The sequence below is a fragment of the Sphaerodactylus townsendi genome, linkage group LG06, assembly GCF_021028975.2.
Source record: "Sphaerodactylus townsendi isolate TG3544 linkage group LG06, MPM_Stown_v2.3, whole genome shotgun sequence".
Taxonomy (NCBI): Eukaryota; Metazoa; Chordata; class Lepidosauria; order Squamata; family Sphaerodactylidae; genus Sphaerodactylus; species Sphaerodactylus townsendi.
The window spans coordinates 85,478,907-85,496,904 of record NC_059430.1 but is presented as its reverse complement, the minus strand read 5'-3'; the positions used below and the strand labels follow the sequence as shown (position 1 = coordinate 85,496,904).

The following is a 17,998-nucleotide window of genomic DNA, read 5'->3' as shown; positions in this document are numbered from 1 at the left end:
CATGCCTGCATACCTCATCAGTGGGAAGTAAATAAAAAAAATTCGAAGTGCCTCCGTGCGAAGGCACGACAGCAACCCACGTTGTTTCCATGGGCTCCAAATGCAGCCTGCACGGATGCATGCAAACATGAAAGCAGGAAAACAGGTTACTTTATTCAAACTGCAACCCGCTATACATTTACTGTGCAGAGTGGGCCTAAGAATCTCCAGCACCACCATCCAAGAGTACCTCTGCCAACTAATAGAGAGTGCCCACTGAAGAATTAGGTGGCTGATAGACAAGAAGATTGCTTAATCTGTCCTTAGTCACTAATGTAGGACTTTAAGGAGCATACAATCAATGCACTGGAAGTCTGCAGAAGTTGAAGGTCTCATGGACAATAGCCATGCTTTCTCCCCAGCCAATTGTGCAGTATTGGTGGAAGACCAATACAGGTGTTAGTTGGGACAGCCACACCATACCATTTTCTTCCAGTCATGTTTCTGTTATGCAAGCCAGGTCAATTTCAGATTCACTTCTGTGAACAAAAGTGTTCTATTGTATCAGTAGAACAAAACCCCTTATTTCAATAATGTCTCATATTCCTTTTTTAAAGAAAAAACAAGAGAAGGTTAAAATGCATGTTGCAAGATTTTATTTTTTAATTCAATGATTTGCAGTGTACAGAACTCATGACAACAATTCCTGACTCTTGAGGGAAATGTATAAACAGCTTTTGTACTCATTACTCTTGGGTTAATTCATTCCCATTAATGGGTTCACCAGCAAACCCATTAATTCCAAAGAGGTTATTCATGCCATAAGGCACTAGTTGGTGTAAGACTGCCAATACTACAGTGCAGTCCTATGAAAAACTACCCTAGCTATGTCAATGCACTTACACTGGAATCACTCTGCATAGGATTGTCCTGTTAATCAGCTATCCAATGACAGATGGCCTTTCGACAATGCCATTTCAAGTCACGTTACACCCTTCTCACACAATTGGAGTCAATGGATTTAAAAGGGTGTAACTCTTTTTAGGATTGCACTGCAAGTCCATGACGTTGTTCCTTACACCATACTGATGGCAAATCTCATTCACTTACATGGTATATGCCTATAGGACTCTTTGGTAGTTAGTTGCACTTCTAATAACTCATTTATTAATGTTTAATTATGTATATCTTGACACTCAGCATTTCAAGAGCAGCATCTCAGGGTTCATGGGATAAGATAATGGGTTCTTTTATGGATTGAAAATTGGTTAAATGACAGAAAGCAAAGAGTAGTAATAAATGGACAGGTTACACAATGGAGGAACGTAAGCAGTGGGGTCTCACAATCCTGGGGCTGGTATTATTTAATTTGTGTATAAATTAGCTGGATCCAGGGCTGAGTAAATGCTGACAAATGTAAAGTAATGCACAATCTGAATTTGCTTAGACTGAGAGGCAAAAAAAATCTTGAGATCATAATAGATAGCCCAGTGAAAGTGTCAACCCAGTGTGCTGCAATGGTGAAAAAGGTAAACTATGTGTAAAAAATTATTCGGTACGAAAAGAACTGACAATAAAATTGTTACTATTATAATGCCCCTTTATAGATCTACGGTGTAGCCTCATTTGGAATACTACGTGCAGTTGTGGTCGCTGTATCTCAAAAAAGGACACTGTAGAATTGGAAGAACTACAGAAGATGGCAATCAAGATAAAGAAGGGTTTGGAGCACTTTCTTTATGAGGAAAGGCTGACGAGTCTGGGACCCTCCGTTTAGAAAAAGACCAAAAGGGGAACAGGACAGAGGTATATAAAATTCTGCATGGGGTGGAGAGAATTGACAAAGAGAACTTTTCCTTCCTCTCCCAAAATACTAGAACTTGAGGACATCCAATGAAGCTAATGAGCAGTAGATCCAGGATGGGCAAAAGGAAATACTTCTTTACACAGTGTGATTAAAATGTGGAATTCACTGCCACGTGATGTAGTGATGGTCATAGGCATAGACATCTGTTAAAGGGAATTAGATTCATGGAGGATAGATCCATCAGTGGCAGCTAGCCATGTTCATGGAAGGGAACTTCCATATTCAGATGCAGTAAACCTCTGAATCCCATTGCCAGGAGGCAACATCAAGGAAAGGCCTTGGCCTCTATGCCCTGTTGTTGGACCTCCAGAGGAAGGTCACTGTGTGAAACAAGGTGCTGGACAGGTCTGATCCAGCAGGGTACTTATGCTGTGAAGTAATCCTTTAAAAAATTGTGTTCATTATCTGTGAAATAAGTCATGTTGTGTCCCATGGATTTTAGGAAGACTTTTGTGAAGGCTTAATAATCAAGGAGACAGTTTTTCCTCTAGGACTCTGACTCCTACTATCAATTACTGCATTATTTATTGTCAAAAATAGTGCTTTTGTGGCTGTAGCACTGAAAGGTGCCCCTCAGAATAACATATTCTGCTTGAAATTGTACAATTAAATTCTTAACCATCTTCCCAGTTTATATAAACAGATAGCTCTGGGGTTGGGTTTTTTTGGCTAGAGCTGCAATCCTAACAACACTTTCCTGGGAATAAGCCTCAGTGAATAAAATAGAACTTATTTCCAATAGTCCTGTCTAGGATTACTCCCTAGGCACACTGAAATAACACTGGGCCATAAATGCTGTTAAGCATGTGTGTGCACTCAGAAAATAATAGCCAGTTGTGCTATGGTGATATGCCACCCATTTTTGCTGTTATTGATTTTCAGCAACTTTATCAAATAGTTTTTAATCAAGGGTAGTATGCAAAGAGATAAATTAGGTGAGCCTGCAGCATCCATAGGACATAGTACATGTTTTCTCCTACTACAGAGTAAATGGTCCCAATGAAGATGCATGAAACTTCATGTGTGGTCCGTCCCACAGTCCACTGATATGATGAATCCTGTAATCTTCCATCACAAAGCAAGTCTGCGCATAGCCTAGTAATAAAAGGTTTTTTAAAGAAATCAACTATTTCTGAAAAAATAAACTATTTCTGAAATAATAATCTGTTCAAAACAAAGTTATGTCTTCATGGAGAATAAGATGCTGAGTGTCAATATCACAAATATATGTATTGATCAGATATCAAGTTCTCCTGGAATTACAATTGAACTCCAAACTATCAAGATCAGTTTCCCTGGAGAAATTGGCAACTTTGGAGGTAGACTTTATGGCATCATACTGCACTCAGGTCCCACCCCCTCCAAACCCCACACTCCCAATACTCCACCCAACTTCCAATTCTACTGGAAGAGAATTTAACCACCATCTAGTTTGCTAAATGAGCTCCATACATTTAAAATGATGAATAATACTAAATTAAACCAGACCTCTTCTTGAACATCAAATTCTTCATTCTGATTTGTTTCTGTAAATTCAATTGGCTCCTTTAATTCTTGCATAAGTGAAATCTGTTCCAGAAAAGTGATAGATGTCATGAGGATGTACATAGGAAATTTATCATAAAACAGTCAATAGAGCTATGATGATAGAGCTAAACACCATGGGACTTATCAAGCACTTACAATTTTCTAATGTAGACTCAAGATTAATTTGTAATCTTCATTTTGAACATAGATATTAGATTAATATTAAGATGTATTAGAGTCTAACACCAGTAAAGCTGATGTTACAAGCGTTAATGTGCCATTTCCCATCATTTGATATTGGGATGGATCTAACCAGGTTCTCAGCAATGAAAAGGGTCTCCTCTGACCACTCAGAAAGGTTATGATGGGGATCATGGGACCTGCATGGACAACAGTCACGTGAAACAAGGACTGTAAAAAGGAAGAACAAGACTGAGCAGAAAGGCTGACTGGTTCCACCCCAATATTTCAATATTTATTTTTGTTTATCAAATTTATATCCAACCCTATCCCTGCAGGGATACTGACAGATGTTACTGTCAGATTTACAGAGAAATAATCTATAAATATTAAATACTATTTTGAGTGGAGAGAGGAGAGATACCATGGCTGAAGACATCTTCTAGGAAGAGAGAGGCTGCCAGTTTAGGCCAAGGCTAGACAAATTACTGTACTATGTAGGTTCTGCTAAAATGGAACTGTGATGAAATAATCTGTGCATCCTTGTTCCCTTTCAAATTTCTTATTACAAAAAGCATGGAGCATAACTAGGCCAATTAATTGTGTCCCATTGATTTCAGTAGAAGAGATTTATGTATGTGTTTAACTGGCCAACTGAAATCAATGGAGCTTTGAAGTATTTAACTTTGGCTGGGTCAAGCTCATAGTTACTCTGATAATTATCTTTTAGATGATATGACATTCAAGTGCTGGCACATATATTAAGGTTCTAGTGATGGGATTAATTGATCAGATCTGAGTCAACTGATATTCTAGGCAGAACCATGTTCCCAGAATGGATGGCAAGGATTTATGATCAAATTATTACATCATTTATTTCCAAAGGCCTATATAAATGACCACCTTAAAGTTAGTATAAATTCAGTAACATAAAATTGTGCCTTGTGCCTCCCTTTTGTGTAGCCCAATCCAAGGAGGCAATCAGCAGCATGGGTGCCAAGGGAGAAAGGGAAAGCCTTTACTCCCTTTATGGCCGCATAAGTCTGCATTTCTGGGCCTGGCCTGAAAGTGCACTAGGAGCAGACTAATGTTACTGCCTCCAGGACCACCCCCCTCCATGCTGGAGTGGACATTTGTAGCAGCTTGCCACCACAGGGGCCAACTTCCGAATTTGGGGGCTGCGGTGACCAGCCACCAAAGTAAGTCTCTTGGAGCCAGCATCTATGCAACTTTGCACAGCGCTATTGGCACAGGTGCTGGCACAACCCTTCTACCACTTCAAATGCAGCTTCACCCTCCCCCTTTTGGACTGCACAGTAATATGCAGCTTCACCCTCCCCCTCTTTGGACTGCACAGAATTAAGGTTCAAGACTGAAGGATTAATTAAAAGAAAACTGTAGTTGAATCCAGGGATCTTGACAGGAACTGTTAATGCAGATACTATCAATAATGCCAAAAAATTGCTAGACTGACTTGCGTGTATGTATAAAATTTATTTTATACCCTGCCTTTAATTTATACCCTGCCTTTATGTATTTATCAGGGCCACACAGGCAGCTAACAGATTAAAAACATAATAAAATATCTTAAAAACCATTAAAATCAGCACACAAACACATAATTAAAACAATGAAAACCAAAGCTAAAATACACATTAAAAATAAAAAGCCACAATTAAAACATAGGGCAGGAAGGAATGCTCACTGAGGGAACACCAGATGAAACAGAAAGGTCTTTGCGGCTGATTACGCACAAGTCGTCTGCTGTGCAACAGGGGCAAATGTCTGTTGCAACACGATTTCTTGTATGGACCTATTTCTTTAAGTTCTATTTTCACTTTCTAATCTCCCTGCAGCAAGGGAGATCACTTGTAATATAAATGTAATTTTGCTTCGCCGCCAAAGCATTGAGATTTTCCAATGAGCACAGCTTTTCCCTGACCTCTTTCCTCAACCCACACCCAGCCTGCCTAGTTCTTCCCTTCCCATTCCTTGCACTGCTGTCTATGCCTGCCCCCCTGCTTCATTCCATGCTGCTTCGCTAATAATCATTTGAATACATTGATATAACAGAGCTGCCTTTTGCAGCTCTGTTTCTGTGGGACAAAACAGATAGCAATATCTACTTTAGATTGTAAGGCGAAGAAGCCAGGGTCAGAGGCCAGGGCTAGTAGCTGAAAAATACTGATATTGCAAGTACATGCAGCAAACATCTGGTGTTTATCAACCCGGAATAGATAAATTCTATCTGTGAATGGGGTCTGTGTTCTTTGTCTATTTAGACCAATTATCTGTCTTGTTAGAAATATTGCCTTATGTGGAGCACCCAATCAGTATTAGCCTTGGCTTTCTAGGTGGTAGAAAAAATGTATAAGAAGAAATGTCATTGTTCTGTATTTTTCGAGACACAAATGCTTATTTAAGTGTCTCCGCATCCATTGCAATAAAAGCTACTTCATGAGACCAACTGTTTGTTTGGACAGCCTTATTATTTGTCTAACATTTCTGGCTCCAGCTCACCTTCCTACTCTGCTTCTGCTGTCCTTGATGATTTGGAGGGCTTTTTAAAACATTTTTTCAGACAAGCTTCTTTTTTAAAAACAAGCCTCTCTCCTGTGACAGCAGCACGAGAGAGGCTGGGAATGAGAGAGAGAGAGAGAGAGAGAGAGAGAGAGTAGAGGGGAAGGGAGGGAATATCATCTCTATAGTATTGGGACTACTGAGTGTTATGAGATTTGTACTTTTAAGAGGGGCGGAGTTAAGAGAACCAGGAAACAAAGGCCAGTTGAGATTAGCTGCAGGGGAGGGCTGCCCCTTCTTGTATAAACAGAGAAACATGAAAAGATGACACTTCAGCCCCACCAAGTAGCTAAAAGACCTGAGGTAAGTATTCCATGAGTAATGAGTCTGCCATTGGCAGAAGACGGCAACAGAATGGGACAGATAAGGCTCCCTGGGGAGAGACTCATACATAATTTTACACATATGTACAAAATTGAATGTAACTGGAGTAGCTCTTAAAGGTCAATGGAAAGATAACATTTTGGTGCTTATGATGATTCTCATGAGTGACTTTGATGTACTGAAGAAGACAGACAAGTTAGATGACCTGTTGTTATGACAGATATTTGGTCATACATTGTTTTGTACATTTCAATGGAAAAGAAGTGTATATGCATGTAAGGAAAGTCTGTGCATGTAAAAACCATGTTTGGTGCCTACCTTTTCAAATATAGGGTCCTGGATGTCTCTGTGTGTGATCTGATTGTGTATGTGGAGGACAGCATCATGGACAGTCAAAAAAAACTTATCTTTTTGGATGGTATCATCAAAAAAGGCACAGAGTTCCAGCGTTTTCATAATGTGGTCTGAAGAGAAAAATATGAGAGAAAATATACATATTCAAGTCTATTAAAACAGCAACCTATTCAGAAGAATACTCAAAACCAGTTATTTTTCTTGTTTTTGTGTTTTATATTCGTAGAAAATTTAGATATTTATTTTGCCAGAAAAAATGATCAGAAATCAAGTAACAATAGTAAGACAAAGATCAGTCAAAATAACATACAGTTGTCACAGAGAATTTTGTGTTTATGCATCTTAAATATGCTACACAAGTGTTTCCATCCATCACTTTCCCCCATCTTATTATGAATGAGACTTCTTCCTGATGTCATTTATATAATTAAATATACGTTGCGTATGTCTGCATTGGTCCAACAATATGGGTAGTTGATGTGAGTCACAGAAAACATGAAAGTCAGCAGGCACTTTCTTGTCTTGAACTTCAGGTATAGATACATAGTACCGTAGTGCCAAGAAATGCGTATTTTGAGTTTACAGACAACTGTGCCTAAACAATTATGAAGATTAAAGTAGTGGCTATGCACTTCTAAGCAGGTCTACTTAGATCTCTTCAATAGGGATGTTGCTGAAAGAGCCATGCAGGGTTTGCTGCGAATGCTTATGAAGTTAGTGGAAGTACACAGGAGAGGCAATATGCTGGACTGAGATCTTGCCAGGGAAGCTTGCTGGATGACCTTGGGCCAGTCATACACGCTCAGCCTGATCTACCTTGCAGGACTAATATGAGAATAAAATGGAGGAGAAGAGAATTATGTGTGCTACTTTAGGTCCCCATTGTGGAGAAAGGCAGGACATGCAAAAATTAATTATTTAAATAAATAAATAAATAAATAAATAATAAGCTGCACCACACTGAGCATTATACTAACCCTAAGTGTAAAATTGTCCAATCTAGCCCAGTATTTACTGTAGTCAGTAACAGCTTTCCAAGGTCTTGGGGAAAGAGGTTTTCTTGACTTGCTACTGAAGTTTCATTTTATCTGGAGAGTTCAGTGATTCAACCTGGAATCTTCTGAACCTGCTCTAGCACAGAGCATGTCCCTGGATACAAGCTGTTTCGTCACGTGGAGGGTGCCTGGCCTCTCCCGTGGTGCAGCAATCTGGCTGGTGCCTGCTGGCATCTCCCCTCATGCCGGGCAATGTCGCTGACTGAGTTGTGCGCCGCGCCACAGGCGCACACCCCCCCGGAGGGCAGGAGCCTGGCAGGCACCAGCGATCCCTGACTCCCCTGGCCTCCCTGCAGGTCAGTTCCTGCCCTCTCCAGGGCCTGGGGAGGTCAGGAGCCGGGCTGTAGGGAGGTCTGGGGGTGAGTGGGGCTCGGTGGCAGGCGCCACGGTGGCAGGCCGGCCCAGGAGCCCAGGAACTGGCCTGCCACTGCAGTGCCCATCTACGCCCCATCCCGAGGCCCCGCCCTTCCCTGACCTCTCATAAGTGGGGCGCAGGGAGCTGGGCAGGGGGGCACGCGGGCAGCCAGTCATGCTCCCAGGCGCCATTTAGGCCCGGTACTCCACTGCTCTGCTATTAAGCTATAGCTTTTCCCTTGTTATTTAAACTTCATAATAGATACTACCCATTAACAATGACAGCTAAGTTTCCATATTTACCTAAATGCGATGCAATATATACTCGCACATCAATCCTCTCAAATTCTTTGACAATCTGAAAAGAAAAGGATTGGGCTGGTATTAATTTTTGCAACTAGATGAACATGCAGTGGAGTTACACCCTTGGCTCTTTTTGAAAGCTTATGTTAGCAAGCTTGAATTGAGAGAAAGGATTGCCAGTTTGAGGTTTTTGGAAACATCTGCAGATTTGAGGGTACAGCCTGAGGAAATGGGGTTTAGGGAAGGGAGAGACCTTGGTAGGATATAATGCTATGTAGTCCACCTTCCAAAGCAAGGTGGACTGCATAGCATTACCCTCCAGGAATAAAGGAATTTCCTCCAGGGGTAATGGAATGAATACTCTAAATAAACGAACGAATGAATAAATAGGCAATTTATGTAATTGGAGATCAACTGTGATTTTGGGAGATTGCCAGCCCCCATTTGGAGGCTGGCAACTCAATTGAGAAATGAGCTGCAATAATGGATACTGATGCCAGTATAGGCCAGTATCAAGAATATGAGTCAATTCTTTGAAGACTGAGGACCTCACAAATGATATAAGTAGCCTGATGAAGCTGAATCCAGCCTTATTAGGGAGAGCAGGCAAAGACATGGTGCTATCTTTTGCACAGGTAACCCTAGTCTAAGATCAAGTGTCTCAAGGAGCCTGAACTAGACCAATAAGGACAAGCTTCTACTGTTAGATCTTCAGTTTCATATACAATACTTATGTCTCCACTTCAGTTTGTATTAAATTATGTAAAATATGTAACCACTACAAGGATCAAGAAATTAAGAATCCTAATCCTAATAATGTCAATAGCTATAACTCTAAATAGAGTTAATAAAGTTAATAACTATAGTTTGATTACCATAGTTTGATTACTATAGATTGAGCAGGACTAGCAGGGTGTAGTGCTTAAGAGCAGGTGAACTAGAAAACCAGGTTTGATTTCCCACTCCTCCACATAAGCAGCAGAGTCTTATCTGGTGAATCAGATTTGTTTCTGAACTCTTACATTCCTGCTGGGTGACCTTGGGCTAGTCACAGTTCTCTCAGAACTCTCTCAGCCTCACCTACCTCACAAGGTGTCTGTTGTGAGGAGAGGAAGGGAAAGGAGTTTGTAAGCCCCTTTGATTCTTCTTACAGGAGAGAAATGGGGAAGGGTATAAATCCAAACTCTTCTTCGAGTAGAACCGACAAACAAAAGGACAATGGCCCTTGTTTATGGAATTAGGGAAAATAACTTTGGAATATATTGTACAAGGTCAGATTCATTTACTGTAGGGAAAGTAAGAAAAAGATAAATAGAACTAGGGTATTTTATGAAAATTGGATTCAATTTTTATAAGATTAGAATCAATATTCTAATCCAAGTTTTTTGTGCAATTGGTACTTTGAGGATCATTAGAATTTAGCTTTCCACAATTGTTTTATTTTTAAGATATGGGTTCTATTATTGTGAGTTGGATTGTTGGTTGTATCATTGTGGGTTGGATCCAACAGTTCATCAGCAGGTCCTCCCCACTTTTCTCCTCCAGCACCAGTACCTTTTAGCCCCAGGGACCATGGAACCTGCATGGTGTAACAACCATGTAGCTCAGTGGGCTCCAATAAGGAGGAGGAAAGGAGCTGGCTTTTCTGTAAGTGGAACTCTGCAGACAAAACAGAGAGAAATCAGGGATTTCTTCCCCCCTTCCATCTCACAGCAGGACAACCACCTACTGCATCCTCGGAATCAACTTGGAAAGGGTATTTAAGGGAAGGGTTGGAAATGGCTTCTGAGGGAAGGAAAAGGTTAGACTATCCATGATTCTTGGGCAGCAATCCTTTATTCTTTTTTGTACCAGTGGAGTGCTCAGTCCAACCCAAAGTGTAATTTTTCTAATTTGTATATGGAGAACATTATAAAGGAAACAAAATAAGAGTCTTAAAATTGTGTAACTACATAAGTATCACAGTAATGGAAGTGTGCATAACAAAGCCATCCAGTGTAATAACAAAATAAACACTAGAATAAACACTTTGCAAACAATGAATGGGAAAAATTATAAATATCAGCAATAGTACATAGAAACTAACAATAACAAAAGGAACATGAATATGAATGATGGCTATGAGCTATGGTTCATTTGATACTGAATGCAGTATGTATAACAAAAAGACTTCGTGACTCCAAAATACGAGAAGAAAAGAGATTATTTAATAAGATATTTAATTACAGCAGATTCAATGGAATAGTGATAGTGACTCCTCTGCTGTACCAACCACTTTAAGAAAAATTTCTTCCAAACTCTCAGTCAAGGTTAAACGAATCAGAGATTCTTACTTGTTTCTATTTTCCCATTTAGAGGACCTCTTTCCTCTGCTTTCTTGTCATGAAGAATATTAATCAAAAATTTATATTTTTGTTCAGTATTGTAAACATTTCAAAAATGTATTAAATAAATGTGGAAGGAAAAATTAGGCCTCACCTAAAATACATTCTAAACTAAAGTTTTAAAAGGTACCCTGTTTGATTTGTTTTGATTGTTCAAATTACCAGTTTCCTTTTGTTACATGTTAGGGTTTTGAGGTTGTAAACAGATTTGAGGTTGTAAAACAGAGGTTGTAAAACAGATTTAAGAATATAATTTAAGGGAATAGAAATTAAGACAATAAATGTATGATTTCACTTTTTGCAAGGATTAGCCCCACTAGTGATTGTGACAGGAGGATTTTATCCATTTCAGTTAAATTTTTACAAGTTGGCAGTTAGCTCATCAATACACACTAACGAAGTCAAAAAGCACATACTAGCCAACTAACCATAAAAAAATATTACATTTTCTTTATATTGCTGCCATTCTGCAGATGCTCTCACTACAGCTCATCTGCTATTGCGCTAAGTTAAAAGTATTGGCTATCACACAGAAAACACTTCATGGCCTTGGCTTGTTTTATTTGCAGGTCCCCTTCACTCGCTATGCTCTGCTACAACAACATTTTTCAAGTCAGCAGGGGCTTCTACAGGTGCCGTCCTGCAAATGGGCAAAACCAGCAACTGCCAGCACATGTGCTTTCTTCATTGTTACTCCTGCCTTGTGGAATGGCCTGCTCAAGATGGTCAGGAAAGCTTCCATTCTCTGGCTTTCCAAAACCTGTGCAAAATTGAACTATACAAGAGGACTTGCACAACTAATAGAGTTGTATGTGTGTGTATGTGTTTGTACAAAGTGCCATCAAGTCACAGGTGACTTATGGTGACCCAGTAGGGCTATGGTGGCGAACCTATGGCACTCCAGATGTTCATGGACTACAATTCCCATCAGCCCCTGCCAGCATGGCCAATTGTCCATGCTGGTAAGGGCTGATGGGAATTGTAGTCCATGAACATCTGGAGTGCCATAGGTTCGCCACCACTGCAGTAGGATTTTGAAGGCAAGAGACATTCAGAGGCAGTTTGCCATTGCCTGCCTTTGCATGGGCCAAGCGAGTTCCAAGAGAACTGTGACTGGGTCAAGGTGACCCAGCTGCCTTCATATGAAAGAGTGGGGAATCAAACCTGAGAGACCACCGCTCTTAACCACCACACCATGCTGACTCTACAAAATGGTTTTACAAACTTACTTGGATAAATAATTAGGGACTGTGGTCTACATTGCTATGTATTGCTCATTGCAAGTAGGATCCTAATTATGTAATTTCTGTACTGCTTAATGTGTCATGTGAATATTTATTCTATGCTTCAGTTCTTTCTGGTGGTTCCAGACTATTCAAATCCTAATACATTGGTTACAGATTGTTCCCATTTTGTTGATTTTACTGATTGCCTTGAATCCCTGTGAGAAAGATATACTATAAATAATATACATAAACAGACATCTTTGCCCATAATGTAAATAGTGCTGTCTTTCTGCACAGCAGAATGTGTGATAGGCAGAGTATTGAATTCAACAGCTCATCCATGGGAGACACAAAACCTTCTCACCTCACCCCCTTACTCCAGTAGTCCTTTCTAATCTGGGAAAGTTTATACCTGTAGCTATAGGTTGTACAGACCTGCAGGTCAGGAGGCTGCAGTGGGAAGGAGGAATGGGATGATATCATCACCCAGAGGCATACCGAAGGGAAATGGTGCCTGGAGACAAATTGTCTCTGCCCCCACCCCACCCCCCGCTCTGCCTCCCTGCCACTACCCCCCTTTGCTCCCTGCTCCCAGGGAGCCTGCAGTCTCTTCTGCCCTCCCATCCGGGGAGGCAGAAGAGACAGACGTCTATGGGGGTGGGGCTTAGGGGGCATAGCCATGACCCACATCACCCTGGGGCATGGTCATGCCTCTCCATGCTCCACCCCCAGCCACTCCAGGGGGCCCCTTTGCTCCCGGCTCCCAAGGAGCCGGCAGCCAGCAGTCCCTTCTGACCTCCCCTTCGGGAAGGCAGAAAAGACTGCCATCTATCAGCCTCCAGCACTTGCTTTTATAGCACTGAGGGGGGCTTGGGGAGGATGTGGCCATGCCCCACATCACCCTGGGGACATGCCCATGCCCCCCCTAAGCCCTGCCCCCGGCCTCAGTGCTATAAAAGCAAGTTCCAGAGGCCAATAGACAGCAGTCTTTTCTGCCTCCCTGGAGCAGAAATGCTGGTAGAGAAATGCTGGTAGAGCAGGGGGGGCAGCAGGGGGGCGCCCTCAACTCCACCCATGTCAATAATGACATGGGCAGGGTCGAGGGCTCCGGAAGACAATGAGGCAGCAGGAAGTCCTTCCTTGCCGTCTTCCTCCTGGTCATGTGGGGGACCGATGTGCCCCCCCACGTGACCAGGTTAGTGGCGCCCGGGGGCAAAGGGTACCCCTCATCCCCAGGTAAATACGCCACTGATCACTCCTCCAGACTTTTTCATCCACAGAATTCCATTGACAGTAGAGGAAGAAAGAAGCAGTTTTGTTCCCTTTCACCTCTCATTGCAGGTCAGCAGCCTCCATGGTTATTATCCATATGTGCCTTGTGACTCTGGGAATCAGCTTTCCCAGGGTTCAAAACTGATACCACTGGGCATGGAAAGCAGGAGAAATATGCAATTCTTGCAAATAATCCAACCCAGAGTGTGTGTGGAAATATATTTCACATACATTTAGCTTTGATTCCAGCCGAAATCTGCCTTATTCTTACATGTATAAAAATAACCTAGTAATTTCATAAATACCATTAGCAAGAATGTTCTTTTGTCAGCAACATGATACATTATTCTTACCGTTTTCATGGCTCTCACAGCTACTACATCCATGAAGGATACTGCTCCAAAGTCAAAAATGAGACTGTGCAGAGGCACTTTGGGTACATTAACTTTGACAGGGAGGTCTGAATTCCAGTCCACTTGAATTTCTACTTCTTTAGTTGGAATGTCAAGCTCTGAAGGATCTTCTGGGTCCTCATCAGGTTCAAAAGCTTCATTAGTAGTGCCAGAATCACTGATTATACCATTCTAATGAGGACACATTTATATATTTAGCTCCATATTTATTAAACAAGAAACGAACAACTCCCTGCTTTTCTTTCCAAGACAAAAAGCAGCATACACAAAGGTACACATGATAGGCATAGTTCTTCAGAATTTTTTTTAACAGCATGAGTCTCCCACAGTCTGAACTTTCACTTCCCATTTATGTACTTAATTTCCTCACGTAGCCTGTGGATATTAGTAATTTACAGGCTGGGGAGTTATGACGAATGGTGGGTGGGGTGTTGACTCAGAAATCCAACCCCATCCTCCAAATTCTCCTTCACCCAGTATTCTCTATGCTTCAGCCAGCCAATTTCTCCTTTTTTTTACTCTTTAACTGTCTTGCCCCTGCTCTCAGTTTTCCATCCTTTTTTGGAGCATTTTCAGGTCTGATCAAGTTATATGCAATGTTACACCCCCACCCCCAATTTACAAAGGCACAGTTTGCATGAATATCCGGGAAGGACCTGTAATTCTACTTTTGTTATTTATATGCAACCCCATCCTGTATACTACTGATCATAGTGGGGAGAGGGATCCATCCATCTTCCATGTAGCCTTTCTCCAGCTTAAGAGGTGCTTTCTCCAGTCAAGTGAAAGAGCCACAATTTGGAGAAAGCCAAATTAGAGAAAGGCTTCAAACTTGAGCCAAAAGTAATAGTGGGGTATAATTTTTTTAAAATTCATTTATTAATTCCTTTATTTAGTCATTGACCTTGTTCAATGGAGTGGTAGAATAAGGATAGGATCCACCCCACCAATTATTGTATTCTTCATTTTAAATTAAAATAGAAATGCAGATTCCACAAATGCACTGAAACAGAACCCTCACCTATATTTCAGGTCATGATAAACCCTTAATTACTAAATTGAGAAGGAAGATTGATACTGTACCTTTGTTGCTTTTAATTGCCCTTTCTTGATTAGCTTCTGTATTTTTCTCAATGCTTTAAGTCTCTTGTTATATACTCGAACTGCATCAAATCCCACCTGGAGAATGCACAATTGAATTATGGTATACTCAAATTGTTTTCCAAGGGATAAATACAGCAGCTTCAATCCAGTGATATCAGTGGGCTTAAATGCACTCAACTATGTATTGGACTGTGGCCATGGAAAATAGAATATGTTTAGAATTATTACAGACTACTCACAGAAGATTGGACACTGCTTCTCAAGCCATCAATGTTAGCATAAAAAATAGGACTTGAAAATCTGACAATCTTCACGCCTTCTGGTTCAATCACCTGTTGTAAAAATCATTTTATGTTGAAATAAGCATGCCGTATTTGAATATTAGCTCTATACCTGCCATTCTGTCTGTGCTGGATTACAAAATACAGATCCTTCCCATTTTTAGTGTTTTGACCACTTTGGTTGATTTACAAATCCTTCTTGCTCAACCAACAGCCAGCCCTTCTTCTATGTCCCTATGGGCCTCTGTAACATCACATATCCTATCTGTCTGTCTGTTTTAGAGCACCATGTCAACCACTTTTCAATGGCTAATCTGGATTAGTAGGGGAGGTAATAATAAATTCAGGGGTATAAGTAAGCTTTCTATTAAAAATGCAAACATAAAAAGTGTACTGCGTTACTGAAGTAGGGGGTGTATTTTTTTTTAAATTAAGGAAACTGTAATTCTGTGATTGAAGGGGACACAAACTTTTTACTTCCTGGTTATGCCTTCTTTTTAGGATACCCAAATTACAAAATGATGTAAAAAATATTCACAGCACTACCCATTTTTATACTTTTTATTTATTTGTTTGTTTAGATAATAGTACCCCACTTTTCTTTCTAATGGGAGCCCAAAGTAACTTACAACAGAATGCTCCCCTACATTTTATCCTCACGCTGATTCTGTGAGGTAGGTTAGGTTGAGAGAGTGTAGCTAGGTCCAAGTCACCCAGGAAATTTCCATGGCAGAGCTGAGACTTGAATTTGGATTCCCCCTCCCCCCTCTAACCACTATACCATGTTAGCACCTGTCCTCCAGCAATAAAGCATATATATCCCATGTATTATCTGGAGATTTTATGTTGGCTTAAAGTGGAAAAAAGGTCCCATCTGTAGAAAGACTTCTTACCCCACTCTTATATTTGAATACTTTGCAATCGTTACTTCAGCATGAAAGTCTTTATAATGGGAGTACTAAGATGGAAGTTGCACCTATCTCTCTTAAAAGCTGTAGTCAGAAACCAACAAGGTTCATCTAACTGGACCCAAACTGGCAATTTGTTCAGTGTATGGTTGCCAACCTCTTGGTGAGTACTAGAGATTTCCCAGAATTACAGCTGAACTCCAGACTACAGAGATCAGTTCCCTTGGAGAAAATGGAAAGTTCTCAGACTGGACTCTATGGCATCAAACCCGTTCTGACCTCCCTTTTCACTCCATTCTCCACATTCCACAGGCTTCACCTCCAGATCTCCAGGAATTTCCCAACTCTACCAGCATTTCTTTATTGATATAGTAAAACATGTACAGAAATTAATGGTAGCTAACCATATAATTTCTGCTGTCATCAATCACAGCATTAACTGTGTGGCCTGACATGCTTCATCCTGCAATAAACCCCTGGCCAGTGTTTGTGATTTTTCCCATCCTTATTTTTGTGAGAAATTGAGGATCATTCTATCTCAGTGATGGCGAACCTTTTCGAGACGGAGTGCCCAAATTGCAACCCAAACCCCACTTGTTTATTGCAAAGTGCCAATAAGGCAATTTAACTTGAATACTGAGGTTTTAGTTTAGGAAAAACCGGTTGGCTCTGAGGCATGTGTTACTCGGGTGTAAGCTTGGTGGTAGTCGGTGGCTCTGCTTTGAACTCTTCCATACAACTCTTCCAACGGGTGAATCACAACCCTAGGAGGGTTTACTCAGAAGCAAGCTCCATTGCCAGCAACCGAACTTGCTCCCAGGTAAAGGATCACGCTTTAGTTCTTCGCATGAAAATCAGTGGGATTTAATAGCGCTTAACAGGGTTACCTACACTGCTTCCCCAAAACTAGGTCTTAGGTTTAATGCTAATAATCAAGCCCAGTGGCCCAGGCCAGCCTAGATGTGTCGGGTGGGTTGGGGTGACTCTGTTTGCACGTGCCCACAGGGAGGGCTCTGAGTGCCACCTCTGTTCTATCTTGTCAATTTCCACCAACCTTTAATAGCAACACTACAAAATCATTTGTGACATCATAACTTATTAGAAAGTCTTACATTTTTGTATCTGGTAACCTTTTTATATATATCTGTGCCAGGAACACTGCCAAGTTTACCCCAGGAGGGACTAGGGAAAAAACAAAAGTACATGCCCAAATGTTAAATAAATGCAGAATAAATAACAGTTAATAACAGCAAATAAATGTTAGTGAAATTTTTCCTACAGCCTCATCCAAAGATCAAGGCGACTGGGGAGGGGATTACTGCCATGCTGCCCCGCCACCTCCAACCCCAGAAATACCCCAGCTGGCCCTTTGCCTGTGCTGGCATCCAACTGGACACCAGCATTGCTCTGCAGCAGTCCCAACTTCTGGGTGACACCACTGCAGAGCAGAAAGGCAGCCAGATGCCAGCATGTTTGCTCCTTGAGTTAGCAGGGCTGCCTCTTACTCGGCAGAGGGGGCAAACACACTGGTGCAAGGCCACACTGCTCCCCCAAGCTCTTTTGCCCCCCGTCCCCCCGATGGGGTTGTTAATCTCCTAATAATAGGATCTAATTTTGTGCAAAATGACGATACATTAATTTTTAGCACAACATCATTTGAGGAGGGAAGGTGGCATGGTATAGCTTGATCTTATCAGATCTTAGAAGCTAAGCAGGGTTGGTGCTTGGATGAAAGACCATCAAAGAAGACTTTGGAGAGGAGAACAATGGGAAACAACCTCAGCTTCTCACTTGCCTTTAAAGCCCCTTGCTGGGGTTGCTGTAAGTCAATTGTGACTTGATGGCACATACATATGTACAATTTCCTTTCAACATTGTGATGTGGAA

General features: G+C 41.2%; 1 protein-coding gene across 2 annotated transcripts in view; it reads right to left on the bottom strand.

Moving 5' to 3' along the window:
- Positions 1-612: 612 nt before the first annotated feature.
- The window catches only part of SLC26A4 (solute carrier family 26 member 4), a 35,960-nt gene continuing 18,574 nt past the window's right edge, over positions 613-17,998 (bottom strand). The window contains exons 13-20 of one of the 2 annotated variants that reach the window (XM_048502223.1): positions 17,224-17,293; positions 15,162-15,254; positions 14,902-14,997; positions 13,759-13,989; positions 8,524-8,578; positions 6,776-6,921; positions 3,335-3,415; positions 613-2,941 (exon numbers count right to left, since the gene is read on the bottom strand). In XM_048502223.1, the coding sequence (XP_048358180.1) occupies positions 2,918-2,941; positions 3,335-3,415; positions 6,776-6,921; positions 8,524-8,578; positions 13,759-13,989; positions 14,902-14,997; positions 15,162-15,254; positions 17,224-17,293 (796 nt within the window). In that variant the 3' untranslated portion in view covers positions 613-2,917. Of the gene's footprint in view, positions 2,942-3,218; positions 3,416-6,775; positions 6,922-8,523; positions 8,579-13,758; positions 13,990-14,901; positions 14,998-15,161; positions 15,255-17,223; positions 17,294-17,998 lie in introns of those variants that run through there. The other variant, XM_048502222.1, reaches the window with a different exon arrangement.